General features: G+C 31.7%; 2 protein-coding genes across 4 annotated transcripts; one reads left to right on the top strand and one right to left on the bottom strand.

Moving 5' to 3' along the window:
- Positions 1–76: 76 nt before the first annotated feature.
- LOC141457144 (coiled-coil domain-containing protein 134-like) lies at positions 77–3,361 on the bottom strand. The gene is made up of 5 exons (XM_074133708.1): positions 3,088–3,361; positions 1,103–1,224; positions 905–992; positions 594–772; positions 77–509 (listed from the first exon to the last, which is right to left on the bottom strand). The coding sequence occupies exons 1-5, from the start codon at positions 3,215–3,217 to the stop codon at positions 336–338; spliced, it is 693 nt and encodes a 230-aa protein (XP_073989809.1). The 5' UTR covers positions 3,218–3,361; the 3' UTR covers positions 77–335.
- Positions 3,362–3,374: 13 nt separating this feature from the next.
- On the top strand, positions 3,375–20,607 carry Rab3-GAP (Rab3 GTPase activating protein). 3 transcript variants are annotated; one of them, XM_074133700.1, is made up of 27 exons: positions 3,375–3,615; positions 4,354–4,494; positions 4,567–4,657; positions 4,734–4,860; positions 4,988–5,192; positions 5,846–6,023; positions 6,104–6,262; positions 6,341–6,418; positions 6,666–6,794; positions 6,896–7,078; positions 7,154–7,294; positions 7,369–7,586; positions 9,009–9,157; positions 9,343–9,559; positions 10,774–10,974; positions 11,176–11,307; positions 11,432–11,534; positions 11,907–12,004; positions 12,089–12,316; positions 12,399–12,524; positions 12,609–12,790; positions 14,162–14,392; positions 14,641–14,787; positions 14,901–15,044; positions 15,753–15,911; positions 16,447–16,595; positions 16,743–20,607. In XM_074133700.1, exons 1-26 carry the CDS (start codon positions 3,522–3,524, stop codon positions 16,585–16,587), a joined length of 4,002 nt encoding a protein of 1,333 aa, XP_073989801.1. In that variant the 5' UTR covers positions 3,375–3,521; the 3' UTR covers positions 16,588–16,595; positions 16,743–20,607. The 3 variants fall into 3 exon arrangements, with proteins under 3 accessions (XP_073989801.1, XP_073989803.1, XP_073989804.1); XM_074133702.1 differs by having other exon boundaries at positions 6,338–6,418; XM_074133703.1 differs by having other exon boundaries at positions 3,387–3,601; positions 6,338–6,418.
- Positions 20,608–20,829: the final 222 nt, after the last annotated feature.

Raw genomic sequence — 20,829 nt, 5'->3', positions numbered from 1 at the left:
GAATGAAATTTGTAATTAAATTTCTTTCCCTTGGTTAAATGGAATTGTTTATTGGGTTCAAATTTTTAATTCAAGATTTCGCTGGAATTGTTTTCTTTCTTTATTACAAAGATGTTTTTTATTCGATTATTTAGTTTTCTTAAAATTAACAGGTTAAACTAAAAAGTATATAATAAACGGATCTTCGCCTCTGTTACGTTATATACACTTTAGTAAAGATAGATGAAATATGTCCATTAGAAGTGTGACAACTACAGCAAGAGAAAAACGACTGGAGTATCAGATTAATAAATAAACATACTGTCAGAATAAAAAAAGTATCGAAATTATAAAAATTAAAGTTCGCCAAACTGACGACTAGAAAGTCGAGGACCTCTTGGTAACACTTTTTTTTTCTTGAGCTTTTTCTTCCCTTCCAACGCATCTTCTTTGATAATAGGTTGTTTAATTTTCCTGTAAGGATTCGTGAAATTTATGTGTCTTTGAGTGAAGTTCATTTCTTGGTTAACCTTTTAAATAAAAAAATTAGTTTTAGACACACTCAAATGACAGCTTCTTATATTAATAAATTTTACAAAACTTTTTTTACTTACTAAATCTAACAAAATATTTGTTTTATTGTCTACCAATTGAGTTTGATTTGTGAAAGTTAAGCTCCAACGCAGAAGATATGACCATTCGGTATGGTTTCTTAAAATTGTATGAGTTAAATCCGGAAGTCTCAATATAATATCTCCTATAAATGCAGTATTTTCCAAAACATTTGACAGAGCTAAAAATGATTTGGGGGAACAATTTTGATTAAAATTTAAAACTTATTGAAACAAAAACATTGCCTGAGATCTAAACCTTAATGACTACAGATTTTGATTTGACTAAATTAAAAACCAAGAAAAATGCATACCATCTTGAATCTTTTCCTCAGTAGGAAATGCTGTTTCACCAGGTATGTAGCCGAAATTTTCCAGAATAGCTCTACTTTTTCTAATAACCTGAAGAATAATGAAATCTTCAATTATAATTTCCAACAGTACGAAATTTCAAAAACCTTACTTTTTTTATTTACATTTAAAAACCTTGCAGTCTTTAGTTAATAACTTACAATAAACACTTTTTCAGCAATAGCTTCCACCATTTTACTCTGCTTATCTTCTTTTCCAATTTTAAGAAGAGCTTTTACAGCTGCTAGTTGTTCAGCTCTTTCTAATTTGAAAAGTTTCCGAACTAGATTTAACTTAAGGAAGTGTATAATTACATTAATTCATTCGGAGACGTGGTTTGCAAATACACATCCATAACAAGTTTTTTTTTTTTTTTTTTTTTTTTTTTTTTTTTTTTTTTTTTGGCGCATCAACAGCTGAGGTCATTAGCGCCCGGAGCCTTTTCCAGTGCACTGCCGGCCTCCGGACAGTGTTCTCTCGTTACAGACAACACTGTCCATCACCGGACAGTGAGCTGTAAGAAGCTCCTAGGAAGAGAAAATGGATTCGAACCCGGGACCTCCGCGTGGGAGTCCAGTATGCTAACCTCATTGCTAATCCCTTCCCCATAACAAGTTTGCCTAAAGAATGGAGCAGGTCAGTGATATGCTCTATATACAAGAAAGGAGACATGCTAAACTGTGGTAACTACAGAGGAATCTTCCTACTACCATGCGCATATGAAATATTCTCAAATATCCTTTTTAGGAGGCTACTGCCATTGGCAGAGCGAGAGATTGGTATCAATGTGACTTTAGGAGAGAAGAGTCAACGATTGATCAGATATTCTCCCTCAGAATGATGCTCGAAAAGGCGAGGGAGTACAATGTTAAAACTCACTATCTATTCATAGATTTTAAATCCGCATATAGTATAGTATTAACAAGGAGCAGCTGTACAGAGCAATGATAGAAATGAATATACCCCAAAATTAGTACGCCTCATAAGGATGACTATGAGTAGTGAAGAATGTGTTGTGCGCGGACAGGAGGATTTATCAAAAGAGTTTAAGCCAAATAAAAGGCTGCGGCAGGGAGACGCCTTAGCATACCTTCTACTTAACTTGGCACTGAAGAAAGCCGTGAGGGATTCTGGTATACAGACCCGTGGCACTTTAATAAAAAAGACGGTCCAGATTCTTGCATACGCTGATGACATTGGCATTATGGCAAGATCAATGAATGCCATGAAGGAAGCGTTTCTGTCCTTAGAGGCAGCAGCCAGCCGACTAGGACTGGTAATTAATGAAGCGAAGACCAAGTATATGCGCACGGGATGTGGCTCCACCGCCCAAGTGCAATACTTGAGTATCCTTACTTGAGAAATTTGAGAAGGTTGATGAGTTTATTATCTTGGGTAAACAGTGAGAACCAAGTTGGCTCAGAAATAAAAAAGAGAATCATGGCCGCGAACAAATGCTACTTTGGCTTAGTAAAACATGTGAAAAGTATACTCATTTCTAAGGACACAAAAGCCCTTCTCTACAAAACCCTCATCCGACCAGTGCAGAGTTATGATTCCAAAGCGTGGGCAATGACCAAGGCAGATGAGCGGGCCCTTTCGCTTTTTGAACGGAGGATACTCCGTAGAATCTACGGCCTTACACGCGACGGACCGAATTGAAGAAGTAGGAAAAATCAGGAATTGTAAACTCTGTTCACGGAATCCTGATATGGTAAAAATAATAAAGCTTGGTAAACTGCCATGGGCAGGACACGTAGCTAGGATGAGTGAAGATGAGATTCCTAAGAAGGTACTGGAAGGAAACATGCAAGGATCCAGGAGGTAGGCAGACCAAAGCTGCGCTGGGAGGATAGTGTGGCAAAGGATGCTGCATCTATGTTAGGATTCCGAAATTGGAGGGCGGCTGTGCAGGAAAGAGACGCCTGGCGGGCACGTCTTGAGGAGGCCAAGACTCTACGTAAGTGCCACATAAGAAGAAGAAGATAACATGCACTTACTACTTGAAAAACCCAAGAAAAATAAAAATAAAAGTTCACTGACAAGTTCTCAGAGAAAAAGTACGAATTTGTTTTATAAATTCCTATAAAACGAAAACACATAAATAGCACTTTTCTATTGAAACTGCATTAACTGAAAAGGATACAAACTTCTTCAGCACTTTTAGAATCATTTACAGAGTTCTTCTCATTTTTATGATTTACTGCAAAAACATGAAGAAGAAGAAGAAACGAAATATTAATACATAAACTGTTCCTAATGTATTGAATATTCATAGCTTATTAAGTGACTAAAAACTGTTAATCAAATGAATAGGAAAACCATTTTGATAGAACTGAATTTGTTTTAAATTAGTAAATAAAACCATACTAAATTGCCTACAATACTGCCAGGAATTACAATGAAACCTTCTTTTTGGTTAACTAACAGCTCTGTTACTGATAGTAAGCAAGTAAGCATAAACAGAACAAATAGTAAAGGTAGCCAGCTGGTCATTAATTCCGATAAATGTTTATGCGTACTATTTGATTTCTGTAAATATGTTTTTTGCTTTTTTCCATTCCTCTGAATTTGTCATTAATGTACAGTATGACTAGCCAGTTTAAATCAATCGGTTGTATTGTAGATCTAGAAGAAATAAAAAAAATATTGTTTAGAAGGTATGTAATAGAAGGTATGTGCACTGTTTATATGTTAAATATTTTTAAACATTATTTGATTTTCCTAACAAGTAATTTAAAATTAATAATACTACGAAATTAAATTCAACTGCAAAAGTTGAACAGTTTCCCCAGATTTTGTTTCAATCGAAATTTGTCTCTTAAATTATACATTTTTACCTCTTAGAAAAAATGATGCTAAACTAACCAATAAATGTTTAAAACAAGAAGCAACAAATTATAGTTAACCTGGGAAATTAAAATTAAAGTTACGAATGAATGAAACTAATTATATTAAAAATCAAAATATGCCTGAAAAACAAACAAATATTCTAGTGTTAAGAATTGAATATACGTGAGAAGAAATTGTGAATAAAAAGAAGCTTAAAAAAGAGCACTGGGTGGTTGGTTAATCTACACAGAATGTAAGAATCAGTAAAGTATAAAAAAAACTATAATCAATGAGAGCTATAATCTATTAATCAATAAATGAAGTAATTTCTGTGAAGGCAGTGAACTTAATATTTGCATTCGTCAATCGCATCTGCAGTACTTTAAAGTCTCAGTTTGTGTTAGGTGATATACTCTCAGGAATTGAAGATCCTGGAAGGTAGTTAGAATAGTATAAGGATATTGAAAGTCTCATTTAAGTTTTCTTTTCTGTTTAAGAATTACGTTTGTCACTTTTTGGCTGTATGAAGTCAATCTTAAACCGTAGTTTATAAATTTTTATAATGTATTTTGTATCATAGATTTTGGTGGTGTGCGAATTCTAGCGCCTATAAGGGAACCAATACCTAAAGAGAATTGGTTAGAAGAATGCCTTTTATCCCTTTCACCTACAAGTGAACTTTTGGTGTTGGCTAAAGATAAAAATTTTGCAATTTTAAATGGTAATATTAAAATATTATTTAGTAATTCATAATTTTATGAAAACATCTAAGAGGTTTCGTTTGTGATTGCAGCAAAATGGGATTCAGGAGAGGAGAATGAAGCCAAAATAAAATATATGCTATCTTGGAATAGTGATCCTATTGCAGAAGAAGAGGAGCCTAAGTATGGGATCAAACATCTTTACTATTGATATATGATATTTTAGTAACGAGTAATAGTATTGTTGTAATTATTTAAGCGAGAAGATAACAAGTGTACTTTGCCTTCCTGTTGCTGGTCAAGGAAAAGTAAGTGCCCACGGTGGTGCTGATTGGACAGCGATAGCTGTTGGCTTTACGTCGGGTGCTGTTAGGTTTTACACCGAGGTCAGGCAGTTTACCTTATGGTTATTTGACCCAAAATACTGTTAAAACTAATTTTCATTTATTATTTTGTTAAATATATAACAAACGATTTAATCATTTTCAATACAACAATCGTTTCATTTTGTAGACAGGAGGGCTGTTATTATCAGAAGTGTTTCATGATGAGGAAGTCATCAGTTTGAAATTTCAAAGTTACCAGGCATCACCGAATCCTCAGTTATTGCCAGATCAGTACGATGAATTGCACATTACCTACAAACATTTAGTGTGTTCTGTGCATGGATTGGCTTTGTACAACACTCTTAAAGCTTGCAGAAATCAACTTGCCAAGCGTAAGTTTGTTATATATTACATATGTTTAGGAAATTATATTATTTTTTATTCCCTATTACTGCTGAAAAGATAATTATTACGAACATCAGAGACATCGAAAATAAATGTTCAGTTCAGAAGTCTATGTTTTGTTTTGTTTTCTGTATAGCAAATATTTTTTATATTTCTGAGAGATGGATCTTGACATTTTTGGACGAAATCATTTCATCTTTCTTTACTGTATTCTGAAACATTTGTTCCTATTTTCTCAAAAATGTTTGAAAGGGTGCTCAGGCCTTATAACAGTTTTTTTCAATCCTGCTTTTTATATTTCCTTCATTTTTCGAATTGTATCTTCTGTCTTAATGGTGTAATGCCTGGGTGGCCAACCCTCGGTCCGCAGTCTTATAATGATTTTAAAAGTTGCCCACAAGTACATTTGGGTGGCCACCCCTGATCTAGATGTTAACGGCTAGGAATTGGAAAAAAAAAACTATTTTTCTTATCCTTACGCCTCTCCTTAAAGAGTACACTGTGCTTGACAGCTCGCGTATGACCTCATAAACATAAGTATATAACCATTTCAGATAATAATATTGTCCTGCAATCCCGTTAAAATTGTGCGCTCTAAAATTATTTAATTTTAAAAATTTTCTTTGTACATTGTCTGAAGAGGGAGCTAATTATTTTGGCGAAAGTCGAGAGACTTCACTTCCTTTGGCGTTAAGTAAGTGGGCATTACCTGACCAAGAAGTAATTTCTGATACTGTTATTTTGGGAACATGGACTTCGTCACCGTTGACTCATTTAATAACTGCATCTGTTCGAGGTGGATATATTGCATTTTACAGGCACGTATACCAATCATTTTCCTAAAAAGAAATAATTTTTTTTTTACTTTTATTTTTTAACGGATAATTAATATTTACAGATCTTCTCCTCCTCAAGTGACTACAATCTTGGCAACTGGTGTAGATCCTTTTGTCGGTTATCACTCTATAGTCGAAGGAACAGCTGGAACCGGATTAGCTGATGTTGCTTGGGGGTTGGCTAGTAAAGTAAAAACAGCCGTTGGATATGCATTACCTACGTATGTTGTGTTCTTACTTAATCAAATCGTATCATTGTTAATTAAAAAGCTGTTCAATATTTATTTTTTGTTTAGAAGTTGGTTCTCAAAATGGACTCCACCTTCTAATGTGAAAGAAAATCCACCAGTGGAACCTCCTGAGATGATGACATGCAGGTAGATGACTGTAACTTTTTAAGGGTCATTTCAGTTTTTTAAGATCTTTTTCCATGACTACTTAATTTATTATTATCAATAATAATACTATTATTATTTATTATTTTTTAATTCACTTTTCATAATGCATTGTATTATATTATGAATATATGAGTATTTAATGTTGTGTGCGTGTGCGCTCATGTATATATGAAAGAGAGATTAGAAGCTGGCGTTTTACTAACTGGTATATCTAACTTTTTTCCAGATTTGGCCTTTGGGATACCATTCGTAAGGGGGAACGAATTTATATTTCACCTCAAAAAAATTTAAGCGTAGTTTGTGATTCTCTAGGAAGAGTTATGCTTATTGATAATTTTTCTGGCACGGCAGTGAGGTATTTTAAATGTTTTGAATCATTTATTAAAAATAAAATTCATAATAATTTTTAATCAGTCAATCTCTAGCGCTTGTAACCTAAATTTTTTAATGCCCTAGAATGTGGAAAGGTTACCGAGATGCCGAGTGTGCTTTTATAACTGTAGACGAAGAAAAAGTGCCTGGTGTTGGACGTAGTGCTCTTTATTTGGCTATTTACGCACCAAAGAAGGGTATTGTGGAAGTGTGGGCTTTGCAGCAAGGTCCAAAAGTTGCTACTCTCCTGGCTTCTAAATTTGGAAGGTTAATAAATTGCAAACAGAATACTTGTTATTGTATTTCATTTAGAAAACAAATTAATTTATACTTGGTTTTTAGATTGCTATATATAAAGCATGGCATTATGGGATTGAACAGTACTACAAGTAGAAACGCTAATTTTGGTCAACATTCTTGTGTTTTTATAAATAATTTAGGAATTATCAGTGAAGTCTATGTGCCTTTTCATTCTATATTCAAGTTAATATAATTAATTTTGTCCATTAATAGAATTTTATTAATTTTTTTTCATTCTTATTGGAATATTTTTTTAGCGATCGAAATGATCCAAAATCTCGAGATTTATACATATTAAAACAAGTGAGGCGAGCATTGCGTTTTACAAATCGAATCGATGATGTAGTTGAACTGTGTTCACAAATTATTTCAGACGAAGCTAGATTACAAGCTCTTCAGTTAATTACTACTTTTGAACATGTGACAGCTCATTTACTTCAACGGGTTATCACTAATTTCTACGAAAAAATAGAAGGTTTAGTATTTTTGAAGTATTGAAAACTATTTTCCTTCTTTGAAATAAGTACTTTTTATAAAATTATTCCTTTTTTTAACGAGAATTTATTTCCTCAAGTTGAAGATTAAGCGCTCATTTAGTAATGATCATGAAAGAATATAGTTTAGATGCTATTACTTATTACTAAATTTTTAATTATTGTATTCAATTTTATCTCCTATAATGTCCCAACCGATCTTCTAGGGTGCGTTCTGGGCAACTTTGTAGATCTAATCAATCTTCCATTTATAAGTGTGGACAGAATATGAATCCTAAAAATCAAAGCTGTTTTGACGCTTTCCAAGCAGTTCGTATTTTTGGGTAACCTTTGTGCCTAAAGCACTTTATAATTTATGCTTGATAGTTGGCTGCAAAAATATTATTTATTTGCGGTTAGAGTCTCTATGAATAAATGAGTGTAACTTTTTTAAAAATATCACTGATTTTAGTCGTCATAACATGTATCTCTGAACGTTTGCAATTCCAGTTTGCTTACGATTACCTTTGCAAAAGCTGATCTATTTTCCGTTGAATTTGCATTTGATAACCTACATCTCAAGTTGAGTTTTTTAAAAGTCAAAATACATCTCCTTACAGTATTTCGCTTTAGGTTAATTATAATTAAAAATGTTGCAAAGATGTTACCTTTGATTGAGTGTTGCAAATGAACAAATGTTTGTGAACAGTAATAAGTACCGACACACCAAATCGTGATGTTCAGCAGAGAGATAACGGACTAAACAAGTACGTAAGCTGTAACCTTTCTTTGTCATTCAGCGTTGAGAGTAATTTTACAATTAAACTGATAGTTAACTTACATTTAAGTAGTTTTGCTGTTTAGGAAATGTACTCGTAAAAAAGGTATTGCGGATTGTAATTTGAGAAATTGGGGAACCGGGATTTTTTAATAGTTATTTATTTAATTTATTTTTATTCGTTATTTATTTCCTGGAATTGGGCATCGCTGAAATATTTATATGAAAGCCAAAATAAAATTTGAATCTTTTACATCACAAAATTAAATATTTTAACTTACGAAATTGTATAAAAATAGTGGATGTTTTTATAAAAATGCATTTTTTTTCGTTACTTTTTACTGGCAGGATGGTTTTCCTTTATAGTATTTCTTTAAAAAAGAGTTATACATTATTATTTCATAAAAAAGTTTTCTGCTACAATTTGAAATGCCTCTTGCACAATTCATCAGCGTTGAACTCACCACACAGTGAGCTTAGTAGCTCTACTATAGAGAAAATTAAAGAACAGGTTGCTGGATTTGAACCATGAATCTCCTCCATTAAGGAATCCTATGTTCTAACTATTAATCTAATCCTTTCCCATATTGTTTTATATTTTTTGTTTTGCTCAAAATAATTTTTGTTTCCTGATTTCTATTTTTAGAAGAAAGAAATGATGGTAATCAAACATGCCTATTAGTTTGTAAGAATCTAGAAAAGGTAATGCATTTTTACACAACTACTTTACAACTTCAAGAAGCACCCCCGGAATATAGTACAGTTGTACGAACATCTTATTGTGAGGATGAAGCTGTAAGTTGTTAACAAAGAAGTAATTTCTAAGATGTGAAGTCCCATGCAAATAAATTCAAGAATAATTTATATGTATATTTTCTTAGAATCCATCTTGTAGTTTTAGAATGCCATTTTGAGATCATAGATGAATGTTCAAAATGGAAGATTTTTTTAAAAATGAAATTGAATTTTATTTCTTATAGGGTCTATCAAAATTATTGCGAATGAATGAGGATGAAGTAAGGCAGTTGATCTCGTTGGCTGGACAGTGTCCAGATAATGGTCATATTACCAGCGTAAAATTCGCCCTGGTTGATGATGGTCTAGCTTTATTTCTTGCTAGTCTCATACATTCTATTACACAGCCTATGCCTTTAGTTTTTTCTCCTGATATTTCTGTAAACCACCTTGCCAAAATTGGTAAGTGAAGTTCTACCAATATGTATATATTTTTTTTTTTGTGTAATAATATTTTAAGTAGTTATTCTCTCAAACTTGTGTCCAGTAAGATTAATGTTTAAACCATAGTGGTATAATTAATCTTCTTTGGATGATAATAAATAGAATTAAAATAATACTGTTTTTTGTAGGTAGAGTAGAGTTTATTTTTATTTTTTGTATTATATTAGCTTGTACAGTAACGTTGTCATGATTTAAGATTTTTAGACTTAAATAAGACTTTCAAGGTTCAATTGCGACTGAAAAGGACTAACTGGAAAACGAGATAGGAGTCTTGAATGGCGAAAGAATCGATTGATCTTACAAATCCTACCTTTTTCTATTGGTTCTAACGGATTTAAAAAAAAACAAACTTATTTTTTAAACTAAATAATAATTCTTATTAAACATAAGAGGATTTAAAATGTTCAAGTAATTCAATGTTGACGGTTATTTTAAGGTTCCTATTTAACTTCAATTCTTCTCCTCAGCATCTTAATGCCATAGGAATTAAGTAGAACGATGAGAAATCTATGAAGATCAATCTTATAATAAGCTATCTTAGCTAGTTTTAATTTCTGTAAAGGCAGACTTGGGACCGCTTTCATCAAAACAGACATCCCATCTCTACTACAATTAAACACTATCTTAAACATAAGGTGTACATAAACAGATTTCTGTTTTCAATAGACAAAATAATATTTAAGTAACTCCTTTCTCATACATTAATAAAGCTTCAACGATAAAACGCCTTATTGGCGAAGCGATTGGCGAACTCAAGAGAGAAAGAAACTTATTGACATACTCGTATATATTAATTTAAGGGTCGCCATCATCTAAGGTTATTGGCGCCCGAAGTCTTCTGCGAGGCGACAAGTCTGACCATTTCCTAACAGTGAGGTTGGAGAAGCTCCTAGGATTTGATTTCGGAATCGGCTCATGATTTGAACTATTCCACCGCCTTCCTACTAAGCTTAATAACTTTTAATATCTTTTCTGTTGACAAACATTTGAATTGATAAAATTTTTATTCTGGCAAGCTATACTTCATCAATTACTCGCCATCCCGTAACCTTTTTTTCATGGATCTTGGCGTCCCTTAGGGTATCCTATTCTAACAGCACAAACCTCGTTAGAATAGTATTTTTGGTTTCTAATTCATTCTTGTGGGTTGATCTTTTTTATTTTTGATGTAGGTGAAGTATTGTGTCAATGTGTATTGTACGGAAGCTGCACTTTAGAGGATTGGAAAGAACATGCGGTAGAAAGCGGTATAGAACCGAAGTCACTTTTTTATGCTGCAATTTGTTATTGGCTGAAAAAACCTTTAGGAAGTAATGTTACTTCAGAGCTTGGGTTATTTACAAGACTTTTAATTGCTATAACTTCTATTGTGTGTAAGTTCAATTTATTTACTTGTTTCTATTTGAGGGTAAATGATTATTAAAACAGTTCACGATTTAAATGAATTTATTGGTACAACTTTGAACTTAAAAGATTTTTATATTGTATAAGATGAAGAATGTTTAGTTTCATTCAGAGAAAAAGGCATAAATGATGTAATTATCTTAAATAATTGGAATTTTGTTGATTATTAGCCATCAAAGAAACGCCTGGATGGTGGGATCAAGTGAGATCTTTCATAATGGAAAGTCAAAACCTAACTAATGCCCTCACAGCCACAATGATATCCCGTTCAGTTTATCTTGGAATAGAAGAAAAATTAACTGGTATATCAAACAAAATTATTACAAATATTTTTTGATTAATTTATTTAATAATATCTATCTAATATTTAATAATTAGTTTAAATAATTTCTTTAATTTTATTATTTAAAACAACTTTCAATTTAGACGAGTTTGAGGATGAATGGGAAGCCATATCACGAGAATCTTGTATGTGGAGCCAGTTGAGCACACAAGTGGAAGCAGTTACTCTTTTACAATCTACTATTTGGTTAGACTAAATAATTTACCTCTTTATTATAATTTTTTTGTTTTTCTTTTGTTTCTGCTGCAGGGTCACTAGCGCCCACCAAATTGTTATTTGTTGAATTTTGCCCTGCTGTTATAGGCAGCTTATTTTGTGCTATGAAAGCTTTGCATCCTTCCTTTAAAATGCTCTCACATTGCAACGTACTGTACTACCACTTACATAAAATTGAGATCCAGTTAGAACGTAGAAGTGAAATCTGGAAAAATATTTGTTAACGTGATGAATTTCCAGTTTCAGATAGAATAAAATGCCAATTTCCTTTACTTAATATTTAAAAAATAAAAATGTCTTTGCCTTTATTTGAACAGTTTTATCATAAGTTGTGTTTTACAGTTTTGCGCCAAAACAAAAGTATGAAAATTTATCAGTGCCTTGTCTTGATTATGTTCAGCAATGCATTACTCTGTCTCAAGTTGTTTCGAAAGGGCCAGGTAAACATTAATTTTTTAATTGGTTTAGTTATATTTTGTTTTAATTAGGTTTTAAAAAAAAATAATTTAATATTAATTACTAAGGTCGTGTTTGCGAATGTGTGAGTAAGTGGGTAAGTTCATGGGGTTTGGCGCCTGATTGGCTTTTATATGAAAAAGAAAAAACCCCATCTAGTGCTACGGGTAGTGATTTTGCCGAAGAGGAACAGTTAACCCCGGCTGATGAGGCTCGACCATCAAATGCTGGACAAGAAGAGGCTTTAAAAAAATTGACTACTCTGAGACAATATTTCCCATCGTCATTATCATCAGGTGGGTAACTTATAATATTCTCTTTGTGCGTTAGATTATACTTAAATTTGTATTTATTTATTATAACTTACTATTTCTATAGGTCCACTTTTATCTTATGTTGTTTGGGAATACATAGTAGCATGGAATAAGGAACCAGACATTGACAAGTTACTATCAACAGCACTTACGTTTCTTCGATACATTCCCTTTCATTCTCTTAGGCAAGGTAAACAAATAATAATAATAATAATAATAAATGTTTCGCTAAACAAAACATAAGTAAATCAATAACACGTAGCACTTGTTTCAGGTTTATGCAGCATTATTTGGAATGTACATATAAGATTATTGTTTGAACAGACTGTCAAACTTATTAACAGATTTGGAAAATTGCCTCCAGAAAAATTGTGTAAACTAAACTTAAACATGGTAGATGGAAGTGTTAAACACTGGTTGAGAAACCTTTATGATTTTTTCAACATTTTCATAGAGGTGAGCAATAGGCGGCCATCATTTCCTAATTATTTTTTTCTTCAACTTCATTCTTCTGCCCTAAATGACAAATTGCAGATTTTTTTTTTTTTTGGAATCTCTAGGTTTCGTTGGGAAATTTAATTAAAAGCGGGAACGCATGCGCAACAAAAACAATTTGTTTTGTACTAATTGGGTTCCTCCTTACTCTCTTATATTTAATTTTTCTCTTGATTGAAATTCATTTTGGAGGTTAGGTGCGCAAAACATTTTGAACAAATATACGACAAAAAATTGTCGTACTTAACAAAGCAAGCAGCTTTTAGAATAAAGACGTTACGAGTAGCTCAGCAGTACCAAGGTTGCGTTCCACTAAGCGCTCACAACGATCAAAATACCTTCAGCCGTTCCACATGACGACCACGGTCGTAGTGGTCGTGGCGAAAACGTCACTAATGACATCATTATTTTCGCTCACGCGAAGCTCACAACGCCTCACCTTAAGAGCTGGGTCGAAGTGGGCGTTCAGAAATTTGGCGTAATTTTTAAAAGAAAAGATGGCGACCGAAAAAATTATATCAGGTAAATAAAAGTATTATCTCATGTAAATAATTGAATGTGTTTCTCGAAAGTCTAAAAATAATAATAAAATGAAAAATTACTTATCTCTTTACATACTAAATCACTGAATAACGACAATTACACTTTGATAGTTAATAATTCGTAGCTTAAGTTTTCGCTTTTCACTATTGCGATTTTGTAAAATTGCATTCCACTTTTCATCGGAACTACGAGATCGTAGATGAAGAACTTTCTAAAGCATTATTACGTTGCATTAATAAATATCCTACTGTTGCCACAAAAGACATTTTAATTTTATTTAAACGTAAATTTTATAAATACTCCACTAAAATGTAATATAAAAAATTGAATTACATATAAGTCAACTTCACCAATAATTATAAAGTTTATTATAACTGCGTATAAAAGGGGTAAAAATTAAAATAACAACCTCTTCAAGCTTCTGACTTATTTTCGTGGGCGCCATTTGTAATGTTTACATGAACGGTTAAAACGCCCATTCCACTTGTGTTTTCGATTGTAACGCTCGCAAGTGGAACGGGCAAAACCGCGGTCGTGAGCGTGATCGTTTTGAACGCTTAGTGCAACGCACCCCAAGTGCCAACCGTAAACTCAGCATTCAGGAAATGCTTGTTCTAACTCTTGAGTTGGAAATGATCGTATATTTAGTCTTATTCGTTTCAAGTTATCGGTGGAAAAGGGAAAGGGAATTTCCAGAATATTATCAAAGGCAAAGAGAATATTTATTTCAAAAAAAAATATTTTCTTTTAACATATATTAATTAAGTACGTTTTTTTTTATTTTTCTAGAGTGTAACTCTTTCTGAAGAAAACTGTGAAAATTGGTCTGTAGAACGGGAAACACTGTGGACTGGTGCTGATGAAATGCAACCTTCATTAGCTGAAATAGCTCTAGCACAAGCTGCTCCGAATATTGATGTCCTGGATATCATGTGTCAAGCAGTTAGAGCTATGGTTTTTTTAGCAGCTTTTCCATCACTGAAGCTGCATAAACCAATAAAAACTCTGTTTGATTCATTTGTAAGTTTAGGAAAATTTAATATACTATAGTTGAATGAACTAATTAATAAAATAATGCAATTGTTTTAAGGATTGATCATTATGGGCTTTTGTCAGTTTTTATAATTAAAACAGATCGAACGACAGTCGATCTTGACGAGTGATCTTCTAAAATCTAACTTAGAAATGTCTAAAAATGCATGCAAGATCCAGATGTATTAAATTTTCAGCAAGTCAGGCTACTGTACTTATACTTTTTATTTTTTAAGGGAGAGGCTTGTTTATGGAGCGATATTAAAAGCAATCCTCAGTTACCAAACGCTAGTCCAGATAAAAAACTTTCAGATGAAAGAACAAAATATTTAATGAAAGTTATTGCTGAGGCAATTGAAAAATTTGCCTCTGGAAAGGATTCAGTGAGTATTTCATATTTTGATTTTATTGAAGAGTAATATTAAATCCGAATATAATTTAGAATTCATAAGAAGTAACGGAGAAAGTTTTCATTAAAGGAAGTATTAATTTACAGGATGGTGTTACAATGAAAGAAACCATAGGGTGGATAAGTCAGTGTTATTCATTAGCCAATGACTGGTCTCTCTCAGCTGATAAACTTAGAATTGAACAAGTTTTGCTGTTGTATGATTACAATCTTGACCAGTACGCTCAAGAGGTAATCAATAACTTTTTATATTCCATCATTTAGCCGTAAGAAAAAAATGGATTGCGCTCGCGTTGTTGCAATTCAGGGTGCAGCAGCATCTTAAGTAAAAATGCGGCACTGTAAGCCACAGCTAAAGTAATAGCGATCTTGATGGTGAAGTTCAGAAATTAAAAGCAGGAAACTAAAAATGAGAGACAAAAGAAGAGGGCGATGATCTGAAAATAATTAATTTTTTTTACTATTTGAGTCATTGATTATGCTTAGACTGAAGAAAGGATATCTTTTTAGTATCTATTACAATAAAACCATTGAAGACGAGATATCATAAATAAATTCCACATACTTTCATAAACGTTCCTTGAATTCAGTTACCTTAAACTCAGCGAACCTAATTAGGTGTTTCATCTGCTCTTCTGTTAATGAGAAATTACCCTAATTAAAAAAGCAGAAGATAAATCATTGAAATCATCTTATTCAGTATTTTTGGGCCACCGTTTTCATTATAATGCGCCTGTAGCTAACAATAATAAAAGCGACTTTTTAAAAGTTCATTATCATGAATTAATTTTCAAAAAAATATTGATTTTACATGAGTTATACCACTTTATGAATGTGTGTAAGGAAATAATTCAGTAACTAAATGAGGAACTCAATACCTGGAGTTTTTAAACCTTCTTATGTTCTCAAATAATTAAATATATTTGTTTATTTCCACAGATAATCGGCGCGGTAAATGACAAAGAAAGTTTGGGAAACCAGTTACTAGACATTGTAGGTCATAGATTGAAATATATACTAACTAACTCGCCCCAAAATAAAATTAAAGAAACGGTAGCAAATCTTAGTCCATCATTAAAATTTTGGATTGAAGATCAGGTTAGTAACAAGTTATTTTACTAAGAAATATACTGTGGTTTCTGACTACTTAGCCCAGTCGCATTGCCTTGCTGATTTTAACATTTATTAATTGCTTATTAGTTTTGAAATGTGTGTTTTGTTAGTCTTTAAAATTGTAAATTGCTGTAATTTAAAGGGAAATGGATAGTGACATAAAAATGCCCCAAGAAAACGATGCTCTGGAAAGTGTTATCTTATTGATAAGCAGCACTTTTGTTTATTTGAGGGTCCATTCCACCCAATTTTCCAACTTTAAAGTATAGATCCTTGAATATTAAATAATACATTTAGTAATAAACTAAGGAACGGAATGGGTATTTGTCAGTAACAAACGGCTATTAAAGTTATTTGAATATAATAATTTTTGTTGCGGTTTCAAGGTAGAAAAAAAAAATCGATTATTTTCATTATTTTAGTTATTTTCATTTTTCAGATCTGCTAACCTTTTTCTTTCCACCTTACTTAAATTAGTAAACTTTAGATTTTTAACCATGTTTTCGTGTATTATTTGCAGGATGTAGCTTGTGAGGAATGTGATATTAAGGATATTGTACAATTAGCCAATCAGGTTGTTAATTTATTGCCTGAAACTAACGTTAATTATAAATTTGCTCTTTTATTAGCCGAAGCGATAGCTCCTCTTTCCCTGATGTAAAATGCTAGGTGCGTAAAGAAATGATTTTTCATTATATAAATTCTTAAACTTATGATAATAATTTAATAATTATTGAAAACTAGCGATATTACAAATTTTATATTGTAACATGTCAGATTTTAGATTCAGAAATTTTTTTCTGACTGTCGTTTCAGATATCGCATAAATTTTCTAGCAGTTAAGTTCTAAAAGTGCCACTACAGCAAATCAACTGTTATTTGATGTTAGCGAATATATGGTTAATTTGATTTTTACATTTACATACTGCGTGACGTTATTTCTCTTGGTGAAACCTAATTGCAAAAAGTAATTATTGTGTTATTTATTAATTTTTTCTTATCTTGAATGATTTTGTTTTGTTTTTTTTATTCGATAATTTTATTTTTTATTAAAGTGCTCAAATTATTATTCGACTTAAAACTACATATAATTCAAGAGCAGAAATTTTATTTATTTAGGGTTGCCCAGTTACAAAGTATATATACAATTTTAATGAAAGGTTATAAACTATATATTACCCATTGTTTGAGATTTGTTTAATAAAAAATGTTCTTTCAAGTATACATTTTCCTCCTCTTCTTTGACCTTATCGCCTTATTCCCGTGCTTCATCTATTGATAACCCACATCTCTTGTGGTGTTCATCTTATTTTTACTGCGTTCGCCGCCGCTGGAGGAGAACTGGAACTGATTTAGTATTTTCTGTTTTCTGTAGGTAAAAACCAAAACAGTGTGTCTGTAAATAAATGTTCAGTTACACCTTACCTTTTTCTTCATTTTTTATTTTTTTTATTTTTGCTTTTCATTTTTCAGCATTATTACATTAAGTTCTGAGATTCATTAAATTTGATATTTCTTTTCAAGTTTACAATTGTCCTCTTAAACATTTTCCTGTACTGCCTTGTTTCATTCCACTAATCAGTTAATCTTATCTGATATCCGTCCATGAATGTGTGATTCTGCTCAGTTTCGGCTTAGAAACGATCCCATTATTTGTCTCTATAAAATGTATGTAAGAAACACTAGAGACCTTAGAAAGCAGCCTGGTGAGAATGAGGTGGAATTGTAAGCTATCCATAAAAATTAATCTAATGAATCTCAGAATGTTCTTAAATGTTGAATGCTTACTTAGTAATGCTTAAAATAATAATAATGATAATAAATTTTTGGAAAATGGAAAATTTTAGAGAGCATCTTTCGATTTAAAAATACGTTTTGTCAAAAAACAAAATCAGATTAAACATAATCGTTTTTGGCAAGATATCAGTACTTTTATTTATACATACATATGTTATACTTACGCATCTGAGATTAATTAATTAAAACATTTTGGCGCTTTTTAAGGAAAAAAGGAATTTAAATTGTAGAGGAAAATGCATACTTGAAAAGAAATTGAAAATCTATTTTTTAATCTAATATTTTTGGGTTAAACATTTTGAGAAACATTTATATAATGCTTTATAACATTCAATTGTTTTTAAAAGAAAGAATATATTTTAAAATTTCAGTTGTTGTTTGTTCGCTTATTGTTAATCTAATATACACCAAATAGGATAAATTAGAAATAATATTATTAAATATAATTTTAGTGAAATTCGGGTTACTGTTATTTTTTAATATTAAATGGTTGTGGAATGTTTTCTAAAAAAATTTATTGATCATGAGATTCTTAATCTTTGATCACATTTATTTTAAATATATTTATTTTAGAAAACGTTGTTACTTATTGCTTGAATAACCTTGAACATTTTGTACTGTACTAGTAAAAGTTAAAAACTAAAAGTAAAATATTTGCGGTCTATTAAGAAATTACTGATTATAAAAATACTGATAGTTAAATAATATTTTAAAAACTAAATTTTTCTAAGATCATGATGCAAAAATGACACTCATGAGGTGGTAGTACAGCCTCTTAGGTATTCTATGTTTTACGGTTCTTTTGGAGAAACCTCGTCCTTTCCAAGCTCTTTCCTTACTTGGGAGACAGGCGCCACGGCAGCCGAGCGGTTAGAGAGGCGAGACTTGTAAAGCTGATATGTATTGTGGTACTGGGTTCGATTCCCGGTCTAGGCCTTGGATTTTGATTTAATGGATAATAAAAGAAATTTGACAGTAAAGTATGTATTCTAGTCGCCTCCATCCACGACACCTCATTGGTAGCTAGATGTAAAGCCCGCCTGAAAAAATTGGCATTACTTTACTTTACTTACTTGGGAGACTCTTTTCTCTGTCTAGCGAAACTTTTTATGTTCGCTAGCAAATTGATCCCAAAAGGCTTGTTTGTTTCATAGTCGACAATACAGTCAGGGAATCAGAAGTCAAGGGAAAATAGTTCTTAAAGCCACAATCCAAGTCCTGACTTAAATTACTGAGAGATTTTCATTAATTACCTGGTAATCTGGTAAAGTTTCTTTCTCAATTCTTGTACAGCAACCTGTCGCTTCATCTTCTAATTGTACTGACAGTCAATAACTTCTCAGCAGAACTATTAAATAGGAGAACCCCGCTGACACTATTCTCATTCTGTAACCCACTAGCTTGGAGCTATAGTTGTTCCAAGCCGCTTGATCGAACTAGGGGTTTTCTTATCGTCTTATCGCTCGCTCCCGCTTTGCGTCACCATACTCAGTCATGAGGTTTAACTTCTCTCTCTTAAAGTCCCCATTGCACACCGTGAAGGGGTGTAGTGTTTGTGTGCAGGGGTAATCGTGCTAACATGTGAATTCGGAACTAGAATCCATGAGAGGTTATTATTTCGAAGTAGGTGCCCTGAGGTACCTAGACCATAGAAGAACCCCTATCATAGCCGTAAAAAATTCCAAGTCTCACATAACATTCACAATTAATCAAAAGGGCATTTACTTCCCCGCAAGGTGCTAAACAGTTACTCCTTCTTTGAGGTTTATTGAATGCTGAAAACTTTATTAACTGAGTATTATAAGTTTGAATATGCTTTTCTCCACTTCTTCATGGGAAACTCTACATATCATCCACCAAAATTACCAACACAATAATTTGTTTCACACATACCTATTAAGAAAACAACCTCCTAGAAGGGTGGTTATAAATAATTACAGACGTATACATTTGTACTATATACATTTATTAAGTAATACGTGCAATGTATGCTCACCATAATATTACCTAATAATTCTTGTAATAACAGTACTACTACTACTACTTGTCATCACGACTTGGTGACAAATTTTGTTTGGGAAGCAATAATATATTTGTAGAAACCAAAATGTTAACCATTTAATACTTATTTATTTACTCTGTTTATGCCGTCAGACGTAAAGAGGAAGTTGGCTACATATGGAAAATTACATAAAATAATACATTTGTCATAATTACTACAAAATTAATTAAAGTAAAAATAAAAATAAATTGGAATTAAAACACTTTCTTTGCCTAACAAAATAGTAGTACTTATGTACATCAATTAAAACAAGTGAAAAAACAAGCAAAAAAGTTAACCATTTAATATAAAAAAAAAATTGCCCGAAAAAAATTAAAATACTCTCAATTATTGTAGCCGAATCTTAAAAAGAAGAAAACCCCATTTAAAATTATTACTAAAATTTTCAAAAATATCTAATGTAAAATCCAATATGCAATAATTATGTAATAGTTTTGATAAAAATAATTAGTATCATTAATTAAATAACATACAATTTATATGCATTAAATTTTAAAATATTAAGGATAGCGTTATATAAAAAAACAAATTTTAATTTTTTAATAAATAAAGAGAAATGTATAAATATATATCTTTAAAATAAAATTATTACCTTTAATTTTGTAATTATGCATTCCCGTTTGTTATTGAATTTTTTCTTAAACAATTTATAAAATGCTATTAAATTCAGATCGCTGGCAACATTTTAAAAGCTTCATAACAGTCTTACTGTGATTTATTAATCTAGCAATATTTTGTTCAGCTTCCATTAATTAAACATCGCTTATTCGCAACAAAAATATCTTGTAAATAAGAAATTGTTATTAAATTTATAAAATCTTTTTTATTCATTTTTCCTTACTACCTTATTATCAGTTAGAGTAGTAGAAGTTTAAAATATATTGAAAATACGGTTGCAATATATTGATTTTAAAAAATACCACCACAAAATTACCAAAACTCAATATTTAAAGGTGCTCTAAATAACATTTATTATTTAATGTATTACACAGTTTGACCTAACGTTACTATGCACACGGCTAAACGCTTCCCACTCTTCGCGCT

The sequence above is a fragment of the Rhodnius prolixus genome, unplaced genomic scaffold, assembly GCF_049639745.1.
Source record: "Rhodnius prolixus isolate KJV_2025 unplaced genomic scaffold, Rpr scaffold_10, whole genome shotgun sequence".
Lineage (NCBI taxonomy): Eukaryota > Metazoa > Arthropoda > Insecta > Hemiptera > Reduviidae > Rhodnius > Rhodnius prolixus.
Note: the sequence above shows the minus strand (reverse complement) of the source record. Positions and strands in the feature narration are given on the sequence as shown.